General features: G+C 46.6%; 1 protein-coding gene across 4 annotated transcripts in view; it reads left to right on the top strand.

Moving 5' to 3' along the window:
* The window catches only part of VPS53 (VPS53 subunit of GARP complex), a 125,459-nt gene that overhangs the window by 24,550 nt on the left and 88,015 nt on the right, over nt 1-12,894 (top strand). For all 4 annotated transcript variants that reach the window (XR_003791911.1, XR_003791913.1, XR_003791912.1 and 1 more), the window contains exons 5-7: nt 7,497-7,583; nt 10,826-10,941; nt 12,628-12,747. Coding sequence is in view for 1 of the 4 variants with exons in the window: in XM_029211579.1 (XP_029067412.1) it covers nt 7,497-7,583; nt 10,826-10,941; nt 12,628-12,747 (323 nt within the window). In the remaining 3 variants the exon portion in view is untranslated. The remainder of the gene's footprint in view (nt 1-7,496; nt 7,584-10,825; nt 10,942-12,627; nt 12,748-12,894) is intronic.

Genomic DNA, 12,894 nt, shown 5'->3' with positions numbered 1-12,894 from the left:
CACTCGGCAGCTGGGAAGTCCTAGCTATTTGCGGGAGATAGTCCTTTGTTAAACTCAGGCAGATTGTTCCTTTAAACGTGCCCCCATTTTCTACAGTATAGCATTTCTGTGCCTTTTATTCAGCAAAGCAGCTGAGACTCTTGCTTGAATTTTTCCTTCTCCAACTCCATTTGGAGTTGTTGCTTTAAATGCGCTCATCCTCAGGGGTTGCATTTCATCAAAGGAGGCTGTGCATGAGTGCATCCCCCTCCCTGCTGTTTCAGGAGGAACAGATTTTAAGTTACAGGTGATAACAGGTATAAGCAGAACTTTAAAATCTAAGTGTTCAGTCTTGTTTGGGTACTGCTGAATTTGTGTCCCAGCCCTGTCTTACAATTTTAATTTCTGGCTTGTTTCCTAAAAACAATAAAAATGAACTCTTTGGTTCACATTTTCAGTGGATGTGGTTTGCAGAAATCGTAAATTAAAGTAACAGGAGGAACAGAGCATTTTAACAAATAAGGTGAAAATTACTCCTTTGGCCCTTTACATTCTTTTGGTTCACAAACTTGGAAAGAAATCTGTGCTTTAAATAAAGCCCCTTTATACTCAAGGTTTCTGAACGGGCTAAGGAGGAATTAGCGTTAGCACCAATGCTTTGCCTCTGATGGGTGCCCATCTGGCATTTGACCGGGGCTGCCAGGTCTGGAAGGTACCTAGTGTGTTCAAGGACACAGAGAAGCGTGATGCTGTGCGCGTGCAGCCGTCCATGGCGGTGAGATCCCTGGAGCCTCTGCCCCTGTTTAGCACCATTGTGGGGGATGGGCTGCATTGTTTTTATTGCTGAGAGTTCTTAAAGCACCTCTGCTGTAGCTGGGATGCCTTGTTTCCATAGCAACAGCTCTCAGTGGTACCAGGCTAGCCAGTAGTGTCAAAAGAAGGGACATTCCATAAATAGAGGCTACTTACCCGTAGGTGTCTGCCTTTAGTGGATGTCACAGGGCACTTTGTTCAGGGCTCAGCAACATTTTTGTGGAGTCCTTTGCTTTCCAAATGATCCTGGCATTCATACTTCTTTCTGTCGTTCTCACCTTCTAGTTATTTGTTTCTTACGTATCCCTCACAAGCTCTTTAAAGATGTGTCCCCATCTGCGATCTTTTTCTCTCCGTATCTAGCTTAGTGCACATAGTAGGCACTCACTTTTTGTTGACGGGGCGAACAAAAGATTGAAACTTTTTTCTTCCCCTGGAGAATGGCTCGTTTACAACATGGTTCAAGGAGACCCCCCTCCGATCCATGAGCCACTCTTGTGTGTGTGCCTGCAGGTGTTGAACTTAACCAGCCTATTTGCAACGGATCGACAACCTTTGGTTCTTAGAGGGACAGTCTCATCTGAAATGTCACACTCTATCTGGGAGATCTGGGAATAATATTAATAATTATCATTTAGTAAACCCCTTCAATGAGCTGCATCCTCCGTCAGGATTCTCTCGACTGCAGAAGACAAAACCCCAGCTCAAACTGGCTTAGGCAAAAGGGGGATTATTTGGAAGCCTCTTGTGTCTTGTTTTGAACAGTCAGTCTGTGAAAGAGTAGTTTCTCTGCTGGGCTTTTCAAACAGCGGAAGGTGGCACTGGAATACAGCTCTGGATCTTTCTGTCTGTGTCTCTCTCCGGGAGTCGGCTTCATTGTCTCTACCTGGAGACCAGCTACTATCTAACCTAATTTCACATCGTGGCGATGCCACCACCAGAGAGAGAGAAACTTTGTTTCCCAATTCGTTCTGGAAAATCACAGAAAAGCTCCAGGTGGCCCAGCTTAGGCCTGGTCTGCATCTGGGACAGCGACTCAGAACACAGTGAGAGGAAGACTCCCAGGAGGAAGGCAGTACTGAGTAAACAGTACCCAAGGTGTTTACTGCTAAGTCCTGTTTTCCTAACGACAAGTCTCTGGGTTGGGACTATTGTCCCTGTTCTAGAAATGATGAGTCTGTGCCTCCTAGAGGTTAACTGGCTTACCAGAGATCACACAGTAAGTGGCAAGGCCGGCATTCGAATCCCAGTCTGCTGGTTCAAAAAACCCCTGCTTTTTACTAAAACAGTACATTGTTTTTCCAAATAATAGGAAGGGAACCGGCAGACAGATGTAAAGTTGGACCACAGAAATGATAGCAGAATAAGTGGAAAGTATCGTTTTCTTCCCAGTAACCTTGAATATTAGCACCTTATTTTTTTTCAAAGAACAGAATGCCATATTAGTTCTTCTGAAAATGAGCAGCCTCTTCCTCCTTCCTGTAGTGGCATCAAATGGGATCTCAGTTTTAAATCTCTTAAAGGCTGCCCGTGGACTCACAGGATAAAGGCAATATAATTCTCTCATAGAGCAAACTGCAAAATTAGATGCATCTAAGAGCCAGAGGGGATGTTAATTTCTCAAGGCATTTCCATTGGCTTGGATCCGCTCTATCTACACAGGTGGCTGACACAGTGCTGGGGAGAAAAAAGAGATGAAAGAAGAAGAAAGCAGTGGGGTCTGTGCCAGGTTCCATGCTGCTTATCTTCTGCGCACGTGACCTAGTGTGGCTTTGGTAGCCTGTTCAGAGTCTACTTCAGGAGGCAAGGAAAATTAAGAAGAATGGTTACAGTTAACGATGCACAAAAATACAGAGATAGCATAATTGGTTCTGCTGAGTCTTCTGGGTCAGCTCAGTGGGTCACCTTGTATCCCATGATTGCAGGATTTGAGTTAGTAAAGAGGACAATCACTGCCTCCTAATAGCACCCTCCCATGCAGGCTGCAGCCACGCTCCAGTGCTCGATTCAGAAACTCTGGTAAGGTGTGGGTTGAAAGCAGACATTTTTGGGTGATTAGTTCTGTTTTTAATCCACATACAGTCTGGAATGGAAAAGTAGCCACATTTTATTTTAAAGAGTGTCTAGGGACAGTGCCAGAATCTTTCTTTCAGCACATTTTCTGATTAGCTAGGTATAAAAGTATTTTAGTGTTACTTAAAAATAAAATCTTGACCTTTTATAGGTCTTATGATTTTTTCCAATTACAAAACACTCCTCTTCCTGTGTGATTGATTTTTAGACATTAGAAATCAAATATTAGGGTGTGTGTTGAGAATGGACTTGCTGACGGAATGAATGCTTCAGAAGAACCTTTTTGACTCTGGAAAGTGAATTATATTAAATTTCCTCGACTTCAGTGCATTGTTATAACAAGTGAAAGTATTCCAGCCTGAAAAAAAAAATCTGGCAGACAGTTTGTCTTTCTTTAAGACTGTGAAATGTAAGATTGTGTGAGTCTTACTTGTTTGCTGAAAGAAAAAAGTGGTACCTTGAGCAGAGACAGCTCTGGTAGGATGCCAGATGGAGAGTAAGAGAAAAATAGGGATAGAAACCCTTTCTCTGAGAAAGGATCGTGGAAACTTCTTCAGCCCTGAGATCTAAGTATAGAACTGGCCCTTTTTGCCTTGCTTAGCTGAATGTCATGTGTCTTAGAGTGTTTGGCCAGAACATGATGGCTACAATCCCATCAGCACATCCTTATACCATGACATGACCAGCAAGATCACAGAATTTCATGCAAGCTGTGCCCCAGAAGGTGCGCAGTTGCCGGCAAGGGCCTCTGTAGTGCTTTTCCGTGCCACGAGGCCACATGTTTTAGAAGGTTCCGGGGGGTTAGAATTTACTCACCCCTGGCAGCACCAGGAGCATTAGATTCCACATTAGCCACATAGGTAACAGTTGCAGAAAGTGTGATGCTGTGTTTTTGAACCACTGCTGACAGTTGTGCCTGGAGTTAGGGAAAGCCATGGGTGTCATCCTACCTCATCCAGAACAGTAGCCTCAGCACTGCTCCTCTTCTGAGAAGTGCCCCACGGTGTTTTTGGGGTTTTTTTGTTTGTTTTTTTTTTTTTTGCGGTACGCGGGCCTCTCACTGTTGTGGCCTCTCCCGTTGCGGAGCACGGGCTCCGGACGCGCAGGCTCAGCGGCCATGGCTCACGGGCCCAGCCGCTCCGCGGCATGTGGGATCTTCCCAGACCGGGGCACGAACCCGCGTCCCCTGCATCGGCAGGCGGACTCTCAGCCACTGCGCCACCAGGGAAGCCCCCCCACGATGTTTTTAATCTGTTGGCAAATATTTGTCGTGTTCCAGCTGTGCTCCAGCTTTGGTTAGATGCTGTAGTTGAGGTGGTCATATGATTTATCATCAGAGTCACTTTTGGAGTGAGAAGGAGCTAGTGGTGATAATACTGAGACAGTACTTATCAGCTGGGCCTGTCATTCTGGCCACCAGAATGGGCAATTGCCTGAACCATAGGGGATTTAAGAGTGCCATTCATATCCTTGGGCCACACTCTAAAGGATACTTACAACCCCGTTAGAGAGCTGGCACTTAAACAGTAAACAATTCAAGAACATTATAAAAAAGTCCTTCTCTTCCGAAATTGTCCCGTTACCCACCCCCTACCCCCCAATCAATTTCTCCTCTTCTTGTTTACTCTCTTGTCTTCTCACAATAAAAGCTTCTTGAAAAAATAGTCTATACCAGGAGTCAGCAAGCATTTTCTATTAAGGACCAGGTAGTAAGTATTTTAGATTTTATGTGCCATCTGGTCTCTGGCAACTACCCATCCCTGCTGTTACGTGGAGCAAGTGGCCACAGACAATTCCTAAATGAACGGGATTGGTGTGATCCAAGCTGTCATTGTTTACAGAAACAGGTGGCACACTGGGCTTGGCCCCGAGGCCATCATTTGCTGGCCCCTGCTCTCACACGCACTGTCTCCACTGGAATCACTCTTGTCAAGGTCATCAGTGACTTCCCTGGTGTCCAGTTTGGTGGTCATCCTCTGTCCTAATCTTATGTGAATTTTCAACAATGTAAGACATAATCACTCTTTTCCTCTTCCTTCCGACACTTTTGTTTGGCTTCTGTGACACCATAGTCCCTGATTTTCTCTCCTGTCACTGGTGGTTTTTCTCTTGCATCTTTCCTCCCTCCCTTTTTTCTTCTAGACTGCTGAACATTGGGGTGTCCAAGGGCTCAGCCCTGGGCCATCTTCTCTTCTCTTCTTTTCTCTTCTGTCTGTACCCTCTTCCTAGGTGATTTTTAGTCCTACAGACTTAAGTGTCATCTATAAGCTGATGACTTCTGAATTTCAGTTTCTCTCTTCCAAGCTCCAGACTCATATGTCCATCTTGATATCTCCACTTGATATATATGTATGTATCGCTAGGTGCAAACATGCATTTGCCCAGGCTGGTCAAAAGCCCTGGAAATAGACCTAATATCTGTGTAGCTTTCAACACCTATTATGTCATTGAGTCTTCCCAACAGCCCCTGAAGTAGGTGGCATCGCCACCACTTTGCGGATGAGGGAACTGACCCCTAGAGAGGTTGCCCTGCTGCTATGTGACAGCAGAGACAGGCCTCAAACTCCCGCCTTCTGGCTGGAAAGTGGAGGGATTTCTCACTGCACCGCAACTGTTTTGGGGGTGCTGAACCTGGGAGTGAGGGAGGCAGGATGGTAGGAAGCGGAGAGGAAGCAGCCGCTGGGTGAGGCACCCTCTTGGGAGGGAATGGGTTTGAGAGGGGCTGCTCAGTGAGACCCAATTCCATTCCATCGCCCCTTTGGATTGGTTACTACTCTTCAGGTAAAACTTCCCGAGTTACGGCCTTTGGTCTCTGATAGCAAAGCCAGCTGTTGTTCTAAGACCAAACCTTCTGGCGATTAAAATACCTCTGTCCAGGCGGCGGAAATGACAAGTATAAAAGCTGCTTTGCTCCCCAGCCTTGGTAGATATAAGTGAAGCGATCCAGCAGAGCAAACCGCCCGCTCCCTGCCTGTCCCAGGAGGTGGTGTGAGCCGCTGTTTATTCGACTAGCATCACCTCAGACTTGGCAACAAACGGGTAAAGGAAGCCATAACATAGACACACGCAGAAGCTCGGTATCCTTGTCCCCAGGCGTGAAACCCCTGCAGATCCCAGAGATGAAGAAGGTCAGAAGAGAGCTCTGTCTGGGACTGAGCCACACACAGGGCGAGGAGCTGCAGGGGAAGGAAGGAGTCCCAGCATCAGGAGAAGTGGGCCTCCCGGAAACCTGGGAAAGACAGGGAGATACAATCCCTCCTTCCAACAAGGAAGGAACTTCCTGCAGCGGAAGCAGACTTAAGTTTGCTTTTTGAGCATGTTTTTCAGCCATAAAGAAAACGTGTTAGTTCTTAGTCTAGAGGTAGCTCTTCTGCTGGGTTCTACTGAAGGCGGAGGTTCAAATACCTCTGTCAGGGCTTTTGACTTTCTCCCCACGTCGCAGCTTTGCTGTCCTCTTTCCTCTGTCAGGGTGTCCTCAGGGAGGCTGGCTGTTTCCCCCCTGCAGGCACAGATGGCCACACACAGCTCTAGGGCGATGCTGGCCTTGTCATTACATTTACAAAGGGCTCGGGAAGCCATGTTAGGGCAGGCCACTCTTTTTTTTAAAATTATTATTTATTACTTTTTTGATGTGGACCATTTTTAAAGTCTTTACTGAATTTGTTGCACTATTGCTTCTGTTTTATGTTTTCGGTTTTTTGGCCGCGAGGCATGTGGGATCTTAGTGCCCTGACCAGGGATCAAACCCACATCCCCTGCATTGGAAGGCGAAGTCTTAACCACTGGACCGCCAGGGAAGTCCCCAGGCCACTCTTAAATCCAAAATAAAGTGCGTTCAATGAAATGAAGTGGGAGTTCTTTTGGCTGCTGCCTCTTTCACCAGTACGTGTGTTCTTCACGTGTGCGGCTGAGCGCCCTCTCCCCTCCCCTAGTACTGCTTCCCAGACTCACGCAATTACCACTGTGGGTTGTAATGCTTTTAATGGGTGGCATCCATCTTTGTTGGTTTTTATTTCAGTGGAAACATTTAGCTCACCGTTAGGTGTAAGTATTCCTTTCTAACTTCATTTCATTGGTTTCCAAGTGGGGTACTTACAAATGTCTTTAAGGTTTGCCCACGGTTTTGGAGTCCCCATGCACAGCTGTGACTGTTTTTTTTTTTTTGATGGCACCATCTTCTGGAACTCTCAAAACCCAAAGCTTCCCCTACCCCCAACTTTGAGCCACCTAGGTCTCTCTTCAGGGTTTTGAAGGTTACTGCATACGTGCACACACACACACACACACACACACACACACACACACACACACGCACACATATACACACAGATGTGCATGTCTTATTTATTTGTTGTCATCAGTATGTGTAGTAATCACTGATACAGAGGGAAATAGTTTAGTTTTTAAATTAAAACTTTATGATGCCACTTGGCAAGAACTCTGAGTGTTTATTTGCCTGTATCCAAATGGTGGACTCCCTCTGCCTCTGCTGCTTCGGCCTCAGGTCTGGTAAAATTGTCAGTGCAAGTGCAGCGAAGCAAGAGAGCTTTAGGCATTTTCTTCTGAGGCTGCACTTGATCACAGCGTAGGCACCGGTGCTGCCTTGTTTTTCATTTATGCTCTTATTCTAGGCACTTGAAGAGGCCCAGAAAGCGATTCAGCAACTCTTTGGAAAAATCAAAGACATCAAGGACAAAGCAGAAAAATCGGAGCAAATGGTGAGTTCTGGTCTCTTCCGGACATTTTTGCGCCGGAAGAGGAAGTTGGCTTCTCGTCCAGTCACACTAGTCAATAGACTTGTTCTCCCTCTTCCTGCCAAGCACAGCGCCCACGTCTCCAGTGCTGGCCCTGTATTTGCAGCCCTGTTTTTAAACAGGGAAAGTTCTCTTCTTCTCCTTTCCCCCAAATAGTTTCCTAGTCATTTTGGATTCCTTTCTCTAGCATTTGTTTATATCACGTGTTTCTCAGTTCAGATGTATGACATGTAACTTGGCATTGCTTGAAAACTGGACCTGGATCTGGGAGGTGGGCCGCATCCTGCCTGTGATACGTGCTGAGGGGCTTGATTAAGCTCTCCCTCTACGCAGTGCTGCCCTCGGGTGATGTGCTCAGGGACCTCCACCGACCGAGAGGCCCGCCAGTTTCTTCCCCTCTTAATAAGAATAATAACTACCTCAAAGGGATGTTGTAAGAATTAAACGTATGAAGAGCACAGAGCATAGTACTGGGCTGGGGTTAGTTGCTTAATGAATGAAAGCTATTATTAATGTCATTTTTTTCCCCCTACTCGTTTTGGTTATGAAAACTCCTAAACCCTCCCAGACTTCTCTGCCTACATCATATTATAATCTACTCAAGAACAGATCCGAGGTCACACTCCCACGGACCCTTCAGTTGTCTTCAATGGCCATTTGGCAAGACTGGACAGGCTGTGGAAGGCGGCGGGGGCAGGCCCGGCTTCAGCGGAGCGCATGGGCGGTGGGGTGGGAGAGGGGACAGTTGGATACCATTAGTGAGCAGCATGGCCTCTGACGTCAGACCACCTGCCTTCAGATCCACCCTCTCTCCTTCCTCCCTGGGGGCCTTAAGCAAGTTACTTACCCTCTCTGTACCTCAGTTGCCTCTCTGTGAAGTGGAGGTAATATTTGTGTGTACATCGCAGAATTGTGGAGATTCGTGAGCACTTAGGACTCTGATCTGCTAGTCTGGACCACGCTCCCTCTTGAAGCCGAGGGGGGATGCAGTAACAGTCTGAGTAGACCGCTCCTAATGCCATTAGATGTTTTATTTTAAAGCAGTCTGGGACTTCCCTGGCGGTCCAGTCGTTAGGACTCTGCGCTTCCAATGCAGGGGGCGTGGGTTTGATCCCCGGTCGGGGAACTAAGATCCCATAAGCCGTGTGGTGTGGCCAAAAAAAAAAAAGCAGTCTGCTTCCCCAGATGGTGCTTTGCTAAAGGGAAGAAGAGGATATTTGTGGAGCTCTTTCACTGTGCCGAGCACTGTGCCCGTTCCTTTATACAAGTGATCTAACTTTGCCCTCACAACAGACCTTACGAACTCGGTTTTACTCTCATTATTATTTTTATGATTGACCATTTTATCAGTGAGGAAACTGAGACTCAGTGAGGCTAAGCCACTTGGTCTAGGACACCGAGTCGGTGAGTGAAAGAGCCGAGATTCAACCCGAGAACTGTCTGACTCCCAAACCTGCCATGTCCTGTTCTGTCCTTCCTTGGCTGCCCAGGGGTAACAGTTAAGGTAAATTAACGACCAGCATTCTGTTTTGTGAACCGGTCTCGTGTGACTTTGGCCTGAGCGCCGCTTGTGTGAGCTGCCATTAAGGGCTTTATTTGGGGAATAACAAGAAGTTGGCTTTGTCTAGGGAAGCACAGGGTGTGTGATGGGGAGAGATGGGGAACACTGGGAGTGAAGGGACCAGTGAGCTCCGGTGCAAAGCAGCGAGGGCCTGGAGGAGGAGCAGAAGGGACAGAGTCTTGAGATGAGGCAGAGGAAGAATGTCCCGGATTTAATGACTGACTAATGATGCAGGACCTGCAGGAACGAGAAGACTGGTAGATGACGCTGACTTTTAACACAGTAGTTGAAGACCCCTGATGCTAGTGCTGGAGCTAAGGAACCCAGGGAGAAGTACAGGGGTTTTTTATTTTGGTGGGAAAGAGAATGATGATTTATTTCAGAGTTGGAAGGGTAATTAGATTATAAGGCCGAGCTCCTATATCTAGTTTATTATATCAGTCTTGATCGTCTTTCCCCCCAAACTCAGTTATTTGGTAAAGGTGTGGTAGGTTCTTCACCTCTTCCCCAAACCCCCACGATAGAAATAGAGACATTTTGGTGGCCTGAGGGTCACAGAGAGAGCAGGCTTGATGGGCCAAGTCCCCGTGAAAGAGGCTTTTTCTGCTAGGATCCAGGTCAGCCTTGCGGGTTTGTAGGTGTGGATCTCAGCTGTACAGGTCGTGACCTTTACTTCATAACTCTACCCAGGATGATCAAACTCTAAAAAATCAGGTCATGTGAATTTAACTCACTACCGGCCTTTTTCACTTTTAATGGGAGACCTACGTTTCCAGTAACTAGGATGTTTGTGCCTGTTATCCAGGGCGCTCCCTTCCCTCCGGGTGTCACAGAACCTGGGGAACCTAATTGCTCTTCAGAAAGTTTCTTGTTCAGCATGGACTCAGGCAGTTTAGTGGAAGAGTCCGCCTAGGTGTTAGTAAAGGTGGAGAATTGTTCCCACCTCACTACTGAATGTACTTTTCTAGTGACTGAAATATACTTACGTTCCCAGCTACAGAGTTTCTTTCTCTTGGACCCGCTGGATCAACACTGTTGGAATTTTACTCCCCTGATTGTCATCTGTCTCCCTGAAGACTCTGCTCTTAATGATGTCATGTTAAGCTTACTTTGCGGGGGTTACATTTCAGTCTTCTTGAGATTTGAGGAGAAATCTGGAGACCAGATAATAAACCCTAGATCCACGAATAAAGCCCATCCCAACAAAATTAGCTGACTCATACTATGCTATCCATTTTGTACCGGACCTAGTAACCCCGGTGCCAGAAGGCATACTTCCCTGACCTTGTTCAGGAGGAGATCGGCCGTCCTTGGCTGCTGGGCACCGGGTGCTCCACACTCAATTACTATGTGGCTCACTCCTCTTTACTTGGGGTGAAGAATAAAGTTCATTTCATTCTCACAACTGAGGATTTTGTAACCCTGGGTAAAGTCCGCTGAAGAAATGCCCAATTAAATGTAAACGGGCTGATTGGAAATTATTTTGAGTATGTATTGGGAGGACACCTGTGTTTTCTCCGAGGGCTAACGCGAGGTATGTTTGTCCCTATTTCGTTTGCATTATTTTCTCCAGAGGCCACTTGCAGACCAGTTGACGTCTGTCTTAACCCTCCTCCTTTTTCTCCTGTGGTTTTTCACTGTTTAGGTGAAGGAAATCACCCGCGACATCAAGCAGTTAGATCACGCCAAACGCCACCTGACCACTTCGATCACGACGCTGAACCACCTGCACATGCTGGCGGGCGGCGTTGATTCCCTCGAGTAAGCACGTCAGCGGTCCCTTTCAGGTCCACGGGAAATAAATGTACCACAGAGGAGATGGCACCGTAGGTTTATTTACTTCTCAGCCAGGAGAGTCTCATCATCCTGGCCCACTTCCTGCAAAGCGGTCTCAGATGTTTAGTCACCACTTTGGCTTTGTGCCCTCGGGTGCTCAACGTGTAACAGACACCCGAGACTTTGAGGTGAGGGGCAGGTGAGTCTGAAGGGGCCCAAAAAGCATGTGGAGAATGACTTCAAGAGCACAGGTCGTTTACGTGTGGTAGATCTCTACCACGGAGGCTGACGAGGCGGTGTAAGGCTGTAATCACGCCCCCAGCCTGCGCGTTGGCAAGTTTTCCTGCTTTTGTTGCGCTCAGTTGCACTGTCGTTGAACATGCCTTATGGAAACAGATCCTTGTACCCACTTTTTTCTTTTTTTTTCCACCCACTTGTCCAAAGGCAGAAGCTTTCTGTTTGGCTTGTAGGGGAACTATAGGGAATGGTACATGAGAACATGAGAAACAGTATTAAAAGGAAGAGTTGGTTATTGACCACAACGAAGCAGCCCAAAGGCCTCCTTTCCTAGAAGATTCTGATATTCCTGTTCACTTTTGTGGTCTGTCTCATGAGAATTGCCCCTGTCCCAGCCTCAGTGTAATCTCATGTGTGGATAAAGAAAGAGCACCTCCATAGGGATTTAGACACAGTATCCAAAGTTGGGGCGAGTAGGGGACAGACTCCTTCCTGGTCTCTCCCAGAGATTGCATGGTCTTCAGTGAACCCTGGCCTGTTCTCCTGCGAGCAGTGATCGGAGAGGACAGCAGGCCCATAGGAGACTGGAAGAGCAGTGTCCTTGTCCCTTTCCCCAGGTGCTCAGTGCCTTCCAACAAACCAGCAGACCAGGCAGTGATAGCAACATAACTCCTTGGCTTGAACTTGAGCCTGTCTTTTTAAATGCCCTGTAAAGGAAGTCATAAATTGTACGTTTAATTAAAAAACCCAATCCTAATGAAAATTTTAAATCTAATAGTTTGTTCCTTCCTTGCTGTGTGTAACTGTTGATTTTATCAGCATCCTTTTATTTAAGCTTCATTAACCTTAGCAGCAGGGAAACTAAACATACCTAAACATACACAGAGTTGCTTAACATTGGCTTAAAGTCTACAGATTTGAGTTAACATGTAAGTGCATATACATGCTCTTTGTTGTGTCCTGAGATATGTTTGGTTTGCTCAAATGCCGTAACCCTCAAATAATAACATCTCGACCCCTGCTGTCTGTCAAAAGCCAACAAATCCATAATACCCAACCCAAATCCCAAATCCCAAATCCATAGTCTTCCCAGATTCCCCTTCCCCCACCCAGGGAGACTCCATCACTCACACATTCTTTTGTACATCCCAGAGCACATAACTTGGACTTCTGTTTAGAGCTCCATTCATCCTACTTGGTACTACTTAGATGTGTCCTGTTGCTCTCCCTTACTAACTCATGTTCCCTTAAGGATTTGGACCTGGTCTTATTTTTTTTCTCCCCCAGTGCACAGCACCATATATATTCAGTGCTCAGGAAATGCTTATTAAGTTGAGTTGATGTCTGTTTTAGAGCAGAGAGTAGGTTGGTCCATATCTGTATCTTGTGTCCTTAGTGTTTTTCTGGAGTCCTCAACTTCCTATTTCCTTGCAGAGCCATGACCAGGAGAAGGCAGTATGGAGAAGTTGCTAATCTTCTTCAGGGCGTAATGAATGTTCTGGAGCACTTCCACAAATATATGGGAATTCCACAGATCCGGCAGCTTTCTGAAAGGTAAAATGTCATTGGAGAAAACGATCTTCTTTTTTAAGAAAAGGTGGTACTGGGAAGTGCTTAAGCACTCAGCTCAGGATGTTCATTGTACAGTCTCACTGTGGGAAGGGGCCTCAGAGGTCACCTGATCTGACTCTGTCTGTTGCA

Source organism: Monodon monoceros, unplaced genomic scaffold (genome assembly GCF_005190385.1).
Source record: "Monodon monoceros isolate NGI ecotype Baffin Bay Population unplaced genomic scaffold, NGI_Narwhal_1 Super_Scaffold_9, whole genome shotgun sequence".
Lineage (NCBI taxonomy): Eukaryota > Metazoa > Chordata > Mammalia > Artiodactyla > Monodontidae > Monodon > Monodon monoceros.
Note: the sequence above shows the minus strand (reverse complement) of the source record. Positions and strands in the feature narration are given on the sequence as shown.